We start from the raw sequence: 17,335 nt of genomic DNA, 5'->3' as shown, positions 1-17,335 counted from the left end.
ACCAATTCGATTCTACACAGAGTACGCGAAAGAACTTGCCCCCCTTCTAACAGCCGTGTACCGCAAGTCTCTAGAGGAACGGAGGGTTCCAAATGATTGGAAAAGAGCACAGATAGTCCCAGTCTTCAAGAAGGGTCGTCGAGCAGATGCGCAAAACTATAGACCTATATCTCTTACGTCGATCTCTTGTAGAATTTTAGAACATGTTTTTTGCTTGCGTATCATGTCATTTCTGGAAACCCAGAATCTACTATGTAGGAATCAACATGGATTCCGGAAACAACGATCGTGTGAGACCCAACTCGCCTTATTTGTTCATGAGACCCAGAAAATATTAGATACAGGCTCCCAGGTAGATGCTATTTTTCTTGACTTCCGGAAGGCGTTCGATACAGTTCCGCACTGTCGCCTGATAAGCAAAGTAAGAGCCTACGGAATATCAGACCAGCTGTGTGGCTGGATTGAGGAGTTTTTGGCAGACAGAACACAGCATGTTGTTATCAATGGAGAGACGTCTACAGACGTTAAAGTAACCTCTGGCGTGCCACAGGGGAGTGTTATGGGACCATTGCTTTTCACAATATATATAAATGACTTAGTAGATAGTGTCGGAAGTTCCATGCGGCTTTTCGCGGATGATGCTGTAGTATACAGAGAAGTTGCTGCATTAGAAAATTGTAGCGAAATACAGGAAGATCTGCAGCGGATAGGCACTTGGTGCAGGGAGTGGCAGCTGACCCTTAACATAGACAAATGTAATGTATTGCGAATACATAGAAAGGACCCTTTATTGTATGATTATATGATAGCGGAACAAACACTGGTAGCAGTTACTTCTGTAAAATATCTGGGAGTATGCGTACGGAACGATTTGAAGTGGAATGATCATATAAAACTAATTGTTGGTAAGGCGGGTACCAGGTTGAGATTCATTGGGAGAGTGCTTAGAAAATGTAGTCCATCAACAAAGGAGGTGGCTTACAAAACACTCGTTCGACCTATACTTGAGTATTGCTCATCAGTGTGGGATCCGTACCAGGTCGGGTTGACGGAGGAGATAGAGAAGATCCAAAGAAGAGCGGCGCGTTTCGTCACTGGGTTATTTGGTAACCGTGATAGCGTTACGGAGATGTTTAATAAACTCAAGTGGCAGACTCTGCAAGAGAGGCGCTCTGCATCGCGGTGTAGCTTGCTCGCCAGGTTTCGAGAGGGTGCGTTTCTGGATGAGGTATCGAATATATTGCTTCCCCCTACTTATACTTCCCGAGGAGATCACGAATGTAAAATTAGAGAGATTAGAGCGCGCACGGAGGCTTTCAGACAGTCGTTCTTCCCGCGAACCATACGCGACTGGAACAGGAAAGGGAGGTAATGACAGTGGCACGTAAAGTGCCCTCCGCCACACACCGTTGGGTGGCTTGCGGAGTATCAATGTAGATGTAGATGTAGATGTAGTCGAATTAAGTCCAGTGATGCTGAGGGTATTAGATTAGGAAATGAGACACTTGAAGTAGTAAAGGAGTTTTGCTATTTGGGGAGCAAAATAACTGATGATGGTCGAAGTAGAGAGGATATAAAATGTAGGCTGGCAATGGCAAGGAAAGCGTTTCTGAAGAAGAGAAATTTGTTAACATCGAGTATAGATTTAAGAGTCAGGAAGTCATTTCTGAAAGTATTTGTATGGAGTGTAGCCATGTATGGAAGTGAAACATGGACGATAAATAGTTTGGACAAGAAGAGAATAGAAGCTTTCGAAATGTGGTGCTACAGAAGAATGCTGAAGATTAGATGGGTAGATCACATAACTAATGAGGAAGTATTGAATAGGATTGGGTAGAAGAGAAGTTTGTGGCACAACTTGACTAGAAGAAGGGATCGGTTGGTAGGAAATGTTCTGAGGCATCAAGGGATCACAAATTTAGTATTGGAGGGCAGCGTGGAGGGTAAAAATCGTAGAGGGGGACCAAGAGATGAGTACACTAAGCAGATTCAGAAAGATGTAGGTTGCGGTAGGTACTGGGAGATGAAGAGCCTTGTACAGGATAGAGTAGCATGGAGAGCTGCATCAAACCAGTCTCAGGACTGAAGACCACAACAACAACATCCTCTCCACCCCTTCCACAGTGGTATTCCACTGGCCACCACAGCTACGCAATATCCTTGCCCATTCCTATTCCACACTTGCTCCCATCACCTTGTCTCATGGCTTATATCCCTGCTATAGACAGAGGTACAAGACATGTCTCCCACATCCGCCCACCACCACCTACTCCCATCCTGTCACAGACATCTCCCATCCCTTCAGAGAAAAGGCTAACTGTGAAAGCAGCCATGTCATCTACAAACAAAGTTGCAACCCCTGTGCTGCTTTCTATGTGGGCATAACAGCTAAGAAGCTGTGTGTCTGCACGAATGATCACTGGCAAACTGTGGGCAAGAGACAGGTGGAACAGTTGCTGAACATACTACCCAACATTATGGGCTTCACTTCAATGACTGCTTCACAACCTGTGCCATCTGAATCCTTCCCACCAACACCAGCTCTCTAAATTGCACTGGTGGAAACTTTCCCTACAACATATCACAAGACATCCTCTATTACCATAATCCTCATGTCCTCAAGCTTCACTAGTACTGGTCCTCCACCTACCTATCCCCTTCCCTGTTCCCACCCCAGCACTATGTACGCCTTCTATTCCATTTCAACAGTCGTATCCCTGAATGTGGCTCTCCAGCAGGGATACGACTTCCTCAAATCCTGCCCTGAAATGAGATCCATCCTTCATGAAATCCTCCCCACTCCACCAAGAGTGTCTTTCCGCCGTCCACCTAACCTTCGTAACCTCTTAGTTCATCCCTATGAAATCCCCAAACCACCTTCCCTACCCTCTGGCTCCTACCCTTGTAACCGCCCCCGGTGTAAAACCTGTCCCATGCACCCTCCCACCACCACCTACTCCAGTCCTGTAACGCAGAAGGTGTACACAATCAAAGGCAGAGCCACGTGTGAAAGCACCCACGTGATTTACCAACTGACCTGCCTACACTGTGAAGCTTTCTATGTGGGAATGACCAGCAACAAACTGTCCATTCACATGAATGGACACAGGCAGACAGTGTTTGTTGGTAATGAGGATCACCCTGTGGCTAAACATGCCTTGGTGCACAGCCAGCACATCTTGGCACAGTGTTACACCGTCCGGGTTATCTGGATACTTCCCACTAACACCAACCTGTCAGAACTCCGGAGATGGGAACTTGCCCTTCAGTATATCCTCTCTTCTCGTTATCCGCCAGGCCTCAATCTCCGCTAATTTCAATTTGCCACCGCTCATACCTCACCTGTCTTTCAACAACACCTTTGCCTCTGTACTTCCGCCTCGACTGACATCTCTGCCCAAACTCTTTGTCTTCAAATATGTCTGCTTGTGTCTGTGTATGTGCAGATGGATATGTGTGTGTGTGTGTGTGTGTGTGTGTGTGTGTGTGTGTGTGTGTGTGTGTGTGTGTGTGTGTGTGTGTGTGTGGGCGCGCGCGCGCGCGCGCGAGCAAGTGTATACCTGTCCTTTTTTCCCCCTAAGGTAAGTCTTTCCGCTCCCGGGATTGGAATGACTCCTTACCCTCTCCCTTAAAACCCACGTCCTTTCGTCTTTCCCTCCCCTTCCCTCTTTCCTGATGAGGCAACAGTTTGTTGCGAAAGCTTGAATTTTGTGTGTATGTTTGTGTGTCTATCGACCTGCCAGCACTTTCGTTTAGTAAGTCACATCATCTTTGTTTTTAGATATATTTTTCCCACGTGGAATGTTTTCCTCTATTATATTCATATAATTACATTACTATGTATTTATTGAGTGAACAATTTACTATTTTGCCAGTACTTTTACTTAAATATTAATTACAACCTATAATACAAAATCGTGCTACTTTAAGAAGTGGTCAATCGCTTGTGTTAGCTGACACCATCATTAAAAAGAGTGCCAACAGATACTTCCATCAAGCAGGCATAAATAACTGCTTAAACAATACCTAATGACAACATGTTGTCAATTAACATAAGCACACTTGTGCAAACATCCTGGCTTATTTATTTATGAACAAACCTTTATTTATATTCATTGTAAATGATCAGCGTGTGACTGTTTATAACATTTCTTCAGTTAAACATTGTTGTAATGTTAGTTTAGGCCAGGAAGTGATCAATATAAGTCAAATCACATCTGTAGAACTTAATAACAATGTGATTTCGGTGGGGACAGCCTTCAGCCAATGGAAAAGTAGACAGTGGTGGAGTTAAATGGAGTTAAATGGAGACAGATATTTTTTGAGTGAAGAGCTCAAGGGAACAATATGAGACACTTTTCACTTAGATCTTGATCATGACACTTTCTGTTGAGGCCTGATGGAAGGCAGACCTAACTTGTGATGTTCAGTTGTGTTGGTGACAGACTTTGGGCAGTTTTATGACAATGTTTGGTTTTATTGGGCACTCAACTGCGCGGTCATCAGCGCCCACACAAAGTCCCAATTTTTCACGCAGTCCAATTTCTTTACTCAGTCCAATGTAGCCACTGTCACAAATGATGATGAAATGATGAGGACAACACAAACGTGCAGTCCCTGGGCAGAGAAATTCCCCAATCTGGCCAGGAATCGAACCTGGAACCCCGTGACCCAGAGGTAGCAATGCCAGTCACTACACCACGAGCTGCAGACAGTCTGGGCAGTGAACAGCTGCTACAATACTCTAACTTTTGAATGGACTTTATATTTCAAGATGTCTGAATGTCCTTCATTGTAGACTCTTCGTATTTTGTGTGCTTCGTAAATCATTATGGTGAATTTTGAATTATTTGGGCTGGTGCATGTTTGGGGTTCTGTGATCACAAACTGTACTCAGTTTTCCCATACCTTTGGTGACTGTTTAGTTTGGGGACTAAGCTACCATTGTCAAAATGCTCTCAATGTAACTTTACTGTATTTGATAAGGATATTTTCTGTCTATATTTTAACTGGATATACAGGGCCACTTCCCATTTATTTAAGATGGTCTTTCTTGAATAAATATTATTCAACATACCTCTGTATGTTCATCTTTTTAAGAGATGGTTGCGAGACTCTGCTGTTGGATACAGGATGTTGAATTAAACACCTTTCAGTCATATAGGTCCCAAACTTGTTTTATTTGGCTAGCAGCTTCAGCACCTTACTACACCAACTTTGATCAGAACCGAGGTAGAATCTTTCTACACGTTGGTCAGGGGCCTGAAGATGGCGGGGTAAAACACTGAAGCTGGTAGCCAAATAAAATGAGCCTGGTAACTAGACAGCTGAAAGATGTTTAATTTGACATTCATTATTCAGCATAATTCTCTGTCATCTACATCAACTGCAGACGTTAAAGCAGATCACTTTTTATTAAATTATTCATTTATCTTTTTTTTTTTTTATTTCTGTGTATTTATTGGTTTACAATTCTAGGCAATGCATACAGTATCTGACCACAGGCTCAAAGCTTCAGATTTTTATTTGCAGGGAGTTCGCTATGGGCATGGAAGCATTCACATGCAGCTTGACCCAGTGAAATCAAGTTACTCCTTTTAAAGAGAGCTGTGCATAGCCCAACTACCTATGGTACAAGCAGCATCAGACAAAGCCACAACTGGTTTGCTCATTTGAGATGCTGTCTAGAAGAGCAACTACTCAGCAGAAAACCGTTATGTATCATCACATTCAAACTTCCTGGCAGATTAAAACTGTGTGCTGGACTGACACTCAATCTCAGGACCTTTGCCTTTCACGGGCAAGTTCTTTACCAACTGAGCTACCCAAGCAAGACTCATGATCTGTCATCACAGCTTTACTTCCACCAGTGCCCCATCTTCTACCACCCAAATTTCACAGCAGTTCTCCTGGTAGAGCACTTGTCCACATAGGGCAAAGATTCAGAGTTTGATTCTCAGTCTGGCACAAAGTTTTAATCTGCCAGGAAGTTTCATGTCAGTGCACATTCTGCTGCAGAGTGAAAATTTCATTCTGGAAATATCCCCAAAGCTGTGGTTAAGCCATGTCTCCCCAATATCATTTCTTCCAGAAGTGCTAGTCCCACAGTTTCGCAGGAAAAGTAAAGCTGTGAGGATGGGTCGCAAATCACGCTTGGGCAGCTCAGTCAATAGAGCACTTGCCCGAGAAAGGCAAAAGTCTTGAGTTTGAGTCTCGGTCTGTCACATTGTTTTTAATTTGCCAGGAAGTTTCATATCAGCATACACGCCAATGCAGGGTGAAAATTTCATTCTGGAACCAGCACAAAGTCTTGGACTTATTATTAGATGTACCCAGTAGTTTACTCAACATTTCTTCTGTCTCCACTTAATAACAAGAGTGCAAACACTTGCAACCATTTCCATGTCCATGTTTATGTCAAGTGTTGATTGATTATAAGTCGGTCATGCGTACACAGTTATCAAATTATTTGTGAATTGAGTCAATGCTCACTATTGGGCTAGTAAAATTGACCAGTGGAAATGTCATTGATGTGTGCCTAGCCTTACCTTATACCAGGATCGTGCACTTTGTATTAGTAGAGGGGAGAAACAAATTCACTTTTGTTTTATGCTTTTAATAACCTCACATTTATGTGAAAGGTACACTGCAATATGTTTGTGAAGAAGTCTTGAGGAGAGGAAGTAAATTACCAAATAAAAAATATAGGCTTCAGTTTAAAAGAGATGTATTGCTGATCATAACTTTGCAATAGACAAAGTTACAAGAAAAGCAATCATCCTGATTAATGTGCCCATGGTAGCTAAACATTTGGATCACAAAATGTTTTATTCTACTTCTGGATAAAATTCTGTTTGGGTTCGTCAAGATAAAGGGGACACCCTGCATATGCAGCCCCAAGATGTAAAAATTAAGAACCCAGGGTCAAGAGATATGTCAGAGAGATGAAAGGGGCTCATGATCAAATTAATCTGGTAGTAGTTGTGGAATGTCATAACAAAGGCAGAGGGGGAAAGTATAAGGGTTACAATTTAATATCTCATTGACATATAGGGTAACTGGAAAAATTAAAGACCAGGGGTCAATTATTGACAACAGAGATGTCATTAGCTCAGTCAAAGAAAGATGAAGGCAAGCTTAAGCCACAGCATGTTTATGAAATTATACTGGCATTCATCTCGTGTGATTCAATAAGCAAAGAAAAAACAATTCAGAATGGGAATTTGAATTTCACTTGTCCCAAGTACAAATTGTGTCTTAAGCATGGCACCTCTGTCAGAACAAAAGTGCTACGCCAAGGTCTTGAAAGATGAAAGAATTAGCATTTGAAGCTGGAAAATAAAAGGGAAATTGAAATCTCCATTTGTCAACACCTCAGCTTCAAATAGCATACCCCTTGTTTCTCCTCTCCTTTTTCATGGCACTTTTTCATAGTCTATTACCAGTCAGATTCCTTTTTCTACTACTTTTTTCACTTCTCTCGTCACCTCTCAACATTGTTGCCAATATTTACTGTCTGCTTTTTTACATTAATTTCTGCCTTGAGCTTATTTGGGACTGCTTGACTATGTTTAAGCACTTTCACATTACTGACATGCTCCTACCTCATATACATTTTACCTTTTACATTTGACACATTTCTCACCAAATTTTGTGTTCCGGATAATTTCTACTCCATCTGCATATCACTCCCGATGTTTCAAAATGAAGTAATGAAATTACAAAAACAAACACAAACACAAACACACACACACAATATGCGAAATATCTTGATCTTTTTCTGAATAACACACCCTAATTTGTAAACAAAACATCAAATGACTACCAACCTCTCTCTGCAGTCTTTAGCTTCTGGACAAATATGTCACTTTTACTTCTCATATCCTCTTCCTGATCACTTGAAAAGTATCCTTCTGAGTGATAGCCAGCTCTTCTTGGCAAAACCAGTTTTCTTGATGGTAAAGGTGACAGTCCTATTGCTTGCAAAGCACTTTCATTGACATTTTTCTGAAAAAGAGTACTAAATCAAAATTACTAACAGTAGACACAGTACAATTTCTAAAACCAGTCTGAATATGTAAGCCTCTGAATTATTTCAGTGAAGATAGGATTACACACATTACTGAAGAATAGTAATGACAACTGTTCAGATCTCTTCATTTCTATCGGAACTGTATGAAACATGCTGAAGATGTATTCAAAAACTACTTTTTTAAATTCAGTTTATGGGCTGAAATTAGAGAAGTTCTCAGCAAATACTGATGTAAATAAGTAACAATAAACAGGGTAGCACATACATCAATTTCTTTGACAAACTCTGGGAATCAATTCATAATGAAAGCCTTTATTCATCTGCATTACAGAAGCATCCGATTCCACCTGTCTGCTTTGACTGATGATGTCATGAGTATGGTGGAAATGGCTACTTCCAGCATATACAAAATGGCAACAATGATGTCACTACATACACATGCCAATGAATGCGAACAAAAATAAAAATGATACAATAACTTCTCACTCCAAAAATATAATGAAACTAACGGGACAACCACAGCAAATTGGGCATTTAGGGCAGGAACAAACTAAATATACCACAACAAAATAACACCACACCATCTCAAAACAAATAACATCCAAAAAAAATTTAAGTTACACATCCACAGGAATCGGACATTTCCCTTGACCTATATAGCTCAACCACAGACGTTGATACCAAAAAACCAACAGCCACAGCTCCAAAAAGTGGAACCAAAACAAACAACTCAAAACCCCAAATACCACTTATTCACTACCGAAAATAAAACAGTTCCGAATTCCAATAAATATACAACACAGAAAGTGTCACCATTACTATAGAATAAAACCACTTATCAACAAAAGCCTCTGGCAATACCACCTAGGTTGGCTAAAACACACACACACACACACACACACACACACACACACACACACACACACACACACACACACACACACGACAATGCCATATATACATGTTCATGGTCCAAGCCGCTGGAATTCTCGTCAATCTCATGTTTTTGCCACAAACGTGACACCTAACATACTCAGCAATAAGACTGAAAATGTGCATAAACTGTGTGTCAGATATCATATCATCAGCCATTTGAAAACTTAGTGATACACTCTTGACCTTCACTGTCATATTCATACCTAACAAAAAAAACAATTAAAAAAAAAATAGACTTCTTACCGCACAGCAACACCAACCTAATCAGACCTAATAAAAGCACCACACACATAAACAAAAAGACCTTAATAACTCACTGAAAACACTTCCACAATCCACATTATCACACGAACTATCTAAACTCAAAACCACATTATCATGATGACAACAAAAACTCAAATGAACACAATACCACACCTTAAACTCAGCACATCCACATCCACTACCAGAGGGCAACATCAAAAATAACAACAAGACATCTACAAATACAACCAACTCAAAAACTCCGTGCCATAGTGACATCACACACCAAAACATTATTACGTCACAGCTCAAAGCAGATGGGTGGAATCGGACACTTCTGTTGCCCTCTTCATCCAAACATAAATTAATGCATACCAACTTTCTTGGGAAAATTTGCAAGAAATAAAGGCCTTCAGTAATGGTATTGTACACAAGTGAATGTGGTATGATCCCTGACAAATCACTGTACACTAAAGGTATCTGACTAGAGGCAAGTTGCAATTCTGAAATAATTCCACGCAGATGTTGCTGGCAGAAAACCAACCTTCCGGGTTCTGGGCAGACATATGTAACCCCCCACCTTAGCCCCATAGCTGAGGGTGAAGGCAGTTGGTAGAATGCACCAGCACTACCTGTCACACCATGGCAGATAGTTACATTTATCACTTACGGAGAGAGTAAAGCTGAGCACGAAAACTTATTTTGTATAAATAAAATAAAAATCTATCCTTCATTTCCCACCATCAACTGTCTCATTTTCCTTGGCTTCACTGGAGATTCAAACAGTTCCCATAGGACTTGTACAAAGTCAAATGTTGCAGCAATGCCAGCCCTGCCATCAGCAACATAGAACAACAGTTCTACACCACATATACCAGGAAGTGAAGGATGTTAACACCATTTAAATCAAATATCACTTATACTTTCTGACAAACCAAGGAGACAATAATAAAAAAGTAACACCAATACTATAAAATGTCAATAGGACCCAACTGCTTCTGAATTTGCTAAACCTCCAGTTAAAGCATTCCTGAAATAATTTGTGTTAGCTCTGTGTGTTGATCAGTACATGTGGTAAAAGTGGACTTACAGTGTTGGCGGCTTTTCCATTGTGTGATGCTGTTTGTAGCAGTTCATGTGATCAATCATGAGAACCTGACATGGCAAACCATGAGTAAGATGCAGGTAGCCAATGAGATTCTCATTCGCAATTTCCTATGATTCAAAATAAAATTAGCTAGAATTTTGTTCTATTATGACTGAATTTAACCACATTGTCAGAATTTTCAGCACAGATTTATTAAAACATGCAAGTTGGTTATTGCAACAAGGACTGTATATCTCAGGCAGCACTACACTACACATCAGTCTATTATGGCAATCATATTTCATGCCATGATTCACTGGTTTTGGTAACTTACACGCAAATCATCACATTCCAGCCTAATCTAGGTCTCAGGCCGTACTACAGGTCAGCCCATCAGCAAATCTAGGTTTCTTTCATTAACTTTTGTTGGCCTTGACAACACATAACCAAACTCATATTTTTCCATTTCGTTCATTGCATTCTACATTTCAGAAAAGTCTGCAACTATGCCAGTCATGATTTAAAAAATGAAAACTGCACCATTACTTATTTTTTCATGCTTAGCACAATGTGTTTCAAGAATTTATTCTCATTTCCAATTGCATTTGTTAACATGAATATTTTTATTGTTTGCAGAAAATCACACATGGAAACATCACCATAAATATTTGTGTAAACAAATGCACAAATGTGCTTGAAAACAGGAATAAGTTATCAAAAAAAAGGTGTGCTAAGCATGAAAAAATAAGTTACTAGTGCAGATTTAATTATTTAAACCACAAACTCACATTCCAGCATAGTCTAGGTCTAGGGTTTTGTTACAGATTGCTGTCAGCACATCTAGTTTTCTTCCATTTACATTCATTGGCTTTGTCATCTCACTACCAAACTGCCACATTCCAATTTAACCTAAGCCTCAGGCTTCCATAAAGGTCAACACGTCAGTACATCTAGTTTTTTCCAGTCGTCAAAAAAATATGAATACCTGTGAGCAATCTTAAAATTTAAGTTATTCAGACTTTCTCCATATCAAAAATAAGTGTAAACAATTTGTGTCTTCTGGTGAAAGAAACCATCAGATCCAGCGTTTCTCATTGGCTATTTCCAATGGCAACAACCAACATCAACAAACTCCCAACATCAGGATGCAATAAAAGACCCACCAACACTGCCAAAATAAAGTGTGTGACACACAGAAATCACACACTACTCTTTAAACACAGCTAACATGATCAATTTAATGTTGTTGTAACTTAATGTTATCATACCCAATAGTGATGGCACCAAAATAAAATAACACTTAAAAAAAAATTGAAATGTATGTTCCAGGAGCTTGTGACAGCTGTGGAGAAGGAACTGATGTAGGTCTACAGATTTTATCAGCAAGTTTAAATACTACATTAAATTCTGCAATATTCCAAGACATGGGTATACAGGAATGTTCGATACGAGTTGCTGGCCTTGGCAAGTGATGTAGGAAACACGACAAATGCCATAAACAATATGGCAACTATAAAAAGATGTTATTGGCGATATTTTCAAATGGTCTAAGCTACAAATTAGTCTGTCACCAAACTATATGTGTGTGTTCTTTTTTTAGTATCACACTTGTTGGCTCCACCAACTCACAATCAAAGTGTCACCTTCCACCCTAGCCTAGACCTCAGGCAAAGTTACAGACCAATCTCTCATCACAACTAAATGGCATTTTCTTTTCATTTTTTCCACATTTGTTGGCTTTCCCAACTAACAAAAAAACTGTGAATATAATGCACAAGATGATGACACGACAACAGCCATTAACATTACATCTCTGGCCAAAGCTGACGAGTCTTATCGAACGTTCTTCTTTACACCAAGACACTACACATACAGACCAACACAGAATAAGATAACGGCTGACAGGTCACATACAATGCTTGTCAATTTAAAAAAAAAGAATCAGAACACAAATGCCAGTCTTACAGAGGGCCTCGCTAATAAAAGTAATCTACTATATGAACTCACTGTATAAGTCAGTGCAGACTACCTTATAAAAACTAAACTATCTTCTCTGCACAAGCATTCACAATGTGACATGTACCAGTCTGTCAAGAGTGATACCCTTGAAAGGTGCGCACAGGTGATTTTGTGAATTTCGAAAAGTGGGCAAGACATAATGGCAAATTAAAGCTCTGAAACGTGGTGGTAGATAAACCTGAATACCATGGTACATCTAAGTAAGAGCACTGCTCATGGATGGGAACTACCTGCCGAACAGTTTTAATCATTCGGAGAAGTTTATAATGAAATAATGCAGTTATTTCATCACTGCATTGGCTAAATTTTTAATTAGTTGAAAAGAATATCAGTGCACTCCATCAAAATGAAATGATTACTAAACAATGTGATAAAAAATTACTATGTAACATTTTAATACCTTGTCTTCACCAACTGCAGACAGTGACCAGTTTCTCGTATGTCGGAAAGGAAATCTTCCTAAGTTTTCTCGTAGATTCCTTGCAGATGCATTACCCTTGCTGTCTGCAAAGTGTATTGTGAATGCCATTGACTTCTGAGATTCTGGAGGAGTCTGTACATCAGCACCATTAGACTCACTAGGCTCTGCTTGCACAGAGCCTGGCAGCAATTCATCACCACATATAGTTTCCATCATCCCTCCTCAGAAAATACTTGCTTCCTATTGGAATTAAACCACATTCCTAAACCTTCACATTCTCACATATTACAAAAGTACACATTTTATTTTAATATTAGATACAAATCTAATTCAGAATCCAGTATACACAAATTAAATTTTAAACACATTAATACTCATTACTGGCTTTGAAACAATTACTCAACAGATTTGTAAAATCTTTTAGTGGAGTACAATGAGAAGTTATTGTAACATTTTACTCAAAGTATTGTTTTTAGCTATGTTGCAGCATTATATCATTGTGAAAGCTCGTTTCTAGTAAGTATTATGGACAGTATACTAAGTATTCTCTACTTTGTTACACATCTGTATCAGAAAAACTAAGCGATTGTTTTTATTTATGGCTAGTTGGTTACAGGATAGCTAAGACAACAACAGCCAATCAGCTGGGAGCTTGTTCACGCCTTCTCTGTTCAGTTCAAAATTGTAATATCACTCTGCTACCTCAGGTGCTGTGTAATCCAATCAGCATTGTACGACAGCTGTGGCCAGTAGTCCATGTATTTCAATCTGCTTTTTGTTTTTTGCTGTAATTCTCTGTGCAGCATGTTTATTGTATGCAACAGTTATATAAAGCTAATACAGTAATGCCGGTTAGCTGTCAGTGGACAACAGACTGTAAGGAAAAATTTCATTTAAATATGTTAGAAATAACTATTTCAAGTCACTGAAATTAGATCAAACCATCAAGGAAAAAAATCTGGAAAAAACAGCATAACATTGTCATTACATCTGTTGCAGCACGGGGACATGTTTACGATAAAAACTACAAACGTTGTTGTCAGATGACCCACCATCAAACACAAAACAATGTAGTGTTAAACAAAATATTGACATTTTTTAATATCACCTATATTCAGTCATTGTACATCAATGCTGGGTGAAGTTAATAAGTAACCTGGGTAGCAATTCTTTTCGTGCTTGTCATGTGAAACACGATAACCTTATAGTGAATCACAACGAACAGAGTTGCTGCTCACTCACGCGTAAGTCGTTCTTCACTAAAAGCTCTCATAATACGAGGCAACTTTTTCCATATGAACTCTCGAGCTGACGTGCACAAGTTTGCATATGCATAAACAGAATTTAGATTAGCGTTTTCAAAAGCGTTTAGCATGCAGTGTAGAACGCCAATCTGGAAAATGAACAACCATACCCCACGCACGATTCCACAAAATTATACGTGTTAATTGTATAGGAATGGCGTACATGTGTACAAATTTACGACGACATTACGATGGAATCAATTTTGGTGTTTCGTTATCATCACACCCACACAAGTTCTCAAAAGAAAACAATCAATAATAATATTTTTTTAGTTAACGTCTGGGGAATTAAAGAAAATTACAGAAAACTATCAGTTTATTTGATAAACAATAACAAACACCCTTTCATTCACACCTTTTTATGCGATTCAGACGAATCAATGCGTACCACTCCTCCATTTATTCTAAAACCCTAACGTGACAGCACTACCTCTACTCCTACTCTCACAAATGTCAACATCTATTTTCCAAAGATTAAATGCTAACTGCAACTTCACTCTCGTTCACCCTTTGATTGAGTAGAAGTCATCACAAAGTTTGCCAAATTTTGACATTTTCAAGCCGCGATACTCGAACGTACATCGTAGTGTATTGTCTTCGAAGTCGCTGTTTTCAACAACTGTGAATTATATTTCCGCACTTTTCATCACTTATTAGTGTTTCACACGTGACGGAAACTGGACAGAGAAAAAACAGACACTCTATAAATAACAACGTAAATTGATGAATAGAGGTTCTTTAAACAAGTTTTTTGAGTAACGAAATGTAGTTCCCTTGAATGAGAAAGATACAGTTATTTGAAGTTTTTTTGGTACGCAAAAAACACACAGTGGATAAGGTAAACAGGCTCTATAAATTACCCTGGCCTGCACTGCTCAGTCGTGTTACTGACCCTGTTAACATATTCCAATAAACAAATACCGCATCTGACTAATTTCGTGCTGCTCTATCGAATGATCATGTAAAATTTCGCTTTAAAAATCATTTTGTTTGTAACAGCAAGCGCACTGACGCCCCCCGTCAACACATCAAACAGAAAACTGGACCAGTGCAAACCTATCTACACACTTATAGGGCTGATAACAAGTTTCAGTCAACATGTGTCATGTACGTGAAGGAAAACCACGAAACATTCACCAAGAGGAGTGGTGTCCACAGCTATAACATGCGCAATAAGGAAAACTTAGACATTCCCAGCTGTCGACTCTCCACGACACGGGACAGCTTTCAAACAGTAGCTCTTAAAATGTTCAACCATCTAAATACTAAAATGCCGTCCTACGATTAGATGAAATTTCGAGGAAAGATGTCGCAAAATCTACCCAAAAAAACACTGTACGGTTTAAATGAGTTGTTTGACAGTGAAACAGCAGATTGGACTCCCTAAAATATGCACTGTTATATGAAATGAAGTGAACGTGTACTTGTTTAAAAGTTCTCACTCCATATGTCATTAAGAGTTATGCTATACTTACGCAACTTTGTTCTTGTATTATTACACAAACTTACGCTAATTTGTTCTAGTATTATAATGCTTTTGTAATCTTAATCTTGCAACACTGACATAGTCTATCCAGTCTTGACTGGAAAACGATGTAGCTGTGGTAATAAATGGTAATACAAATATAGCAAGTCTCTTGTAGGTGTCGTCAGGCGTATTGTCTCTGACGTTTCGATAGATATTCGAAGTTCCGTTTTTGCGAAGTGTGGCTGGAGTCAGCCCATACATACATTGCTCATCATATCTTTCATGCGACGCCCAATGTTGACAAAGGGCATCGGTTTGTTTTCTATTACAAACAAAAAATTTTTGAAGGGATATTTTACGCGACCATTAGATGGAGCGGTCCCAAGCTAGTCTAGTGCGATATGCGTTTCATCGGCAACTCTTAACAGGAACAATAGAACACGAAGAATAACTAGTACTCCAGCAGTGACAGCACCGCCCTGCTACCGCCATGTGGGAGTGGCAATCAGCTGCTGCAGAAGGATTAGATCATTCTTCGCGTTTTACTATCCCTGTTAATATATGTCGATAAAACGACTATCGCAATAGACTAGTTTGGGACCGCTCTGTCAAATTGGCATGTTAAATTCCAATTAAAAATCAGTTTGTTTGTAACTGGAAACAAACAAACGCTTTCTGTGGAAACTGGGTGTCGCGAGGGTGAAGTGCTGAGTAGCATCTACCAGTTGGAATTGACAACCCTTTCCAAATGGGCGTTGAAAGGTGAACATGAACTCCACACTGAAAAGGAAGGACAAGGAAACTGAAGAATTGACATGGAAAAAAATGTAAGTGCCAAATTGCTCAAAATTCCAATTTTGCATGGAAAACAATCCATATTCCATTTACCAATGGCCAGAAGAAATGTCTGAGTGAAGAGTGTCTGTCTGTAATTCCCACTGGTGCCGTTACATGGCATCTGACACAACTCCAGGGTTGTTGCCATGGAGAAGGATGTTTGTACAATTTTGTACTCTGTGTGAGTGGACGCAACACTTAGTGAGCACTGCATGTTGAATTGTATTCACTATTTATTTAAATGAATTGCTACATTTACCTTGGAACTGTACGGAGTTAAGGTGTAAAGAAACATCCCAAAGGTGAAGGAGGCATGTAAACCTCCCAACAACGTAGGTTTTGGCCAGTTTTTTGTGAAGTAACCAAGACAGCGAACATAAACTACTTAATGTTCACATTATAACCCCTTCGTTATTGCTGCCGATTCCACTTTGTTCATTGTATCTGAATATGCTATAAATGCCACTATGGACTCAATCACTAAGTGAGAAAGATACCAGACGCTGAATAAGGTTTTCTCACATTTATTGGTGGAAGCCCAAGGCATGTATTTAATAAGCCATATTCATCTGACGAACATTGCAGGATGTACTGCACTGAGTTCGAAAGTTTATGTTTTAAAGACGATCTGTCATTTTCTAAGCATGAAGAGACAAAAAATATATACAAAGAACAAAAAAATAATAAAATTTCTAGTTATTGTTCCCAACATTAGAGCTACCTGTCCACTTAATCTTATGTTTTTCTGCAATTTTTAAACCAAACTATTAATTGATACAATAGTTAGACACAGGTAGTAAGCACATTACTATCATGTTTGTGCATGGTATATCTTCTATGCCTGACTTGCCCAGGTCCAGTGAATTTCAAAACCAAGACACACACACACACACACACACACACACACACACACACACACACACTTAAAATATCTATTGGTTAATTAATAATTTAAAGAGTAATAATTATGATGGAAATTTTCTGATAC

General features: G+C 39.3%; 1 protein-coding gene across 1 annotated transcript in view; it reads right to left on the bottom strand.

Moving 5' to 3' along the window:
- LOC124593259 overlaps positions 1-14,523 on the bottom strand; it is a 108,965-nt gene extending 94,442 nt beyond the window's left edge. Inside the window, exons 1-3 of the mRNA XM_047131911.1 lie at positions 14,398-14,523; positions 12,718-12,978; positions 7,830-8,007 (exon numbers count right to left, since the gene is read on the bottom strand). Coding sequence (XP_046987867.1) covers positions 7,830-8,007; positions 12,718-12,954 — 415 coding nt within the window. The 5' untranslated portion in view covers positions 12,955-12,978; positions 14,398-14,523. The remainder of the gene's footprint in view (positions 1-7,829; positions 8,008-12,717; positions 12,979-14,397) is intronic.
- Between the last annotated feature and the right edge of the window lie 2,812 nt (positions 14,524-17,335).

This window comes from Schistocerca americana, chromosome 2 (genome assembly GCF_021461395.2).
Source record: "Schistocerca americana isolate TAMUIC-IGC-003095 chromosome 2, iqSchAmer2.1, whole genome shotgun sequence".
NCBI classification, from domain to species: domain Eukaryota; kingdom Metazoa; phylum Arthropoda; class Insecta; order Orthoptera; family Acrididae; genus Schistocerca; species Schistocerca americana.
The sequence above is the reverse complement of the archived record's forward strand: the minus strand, read 5'-3'. Positions and strand labels throughout refer to the sequence as shown.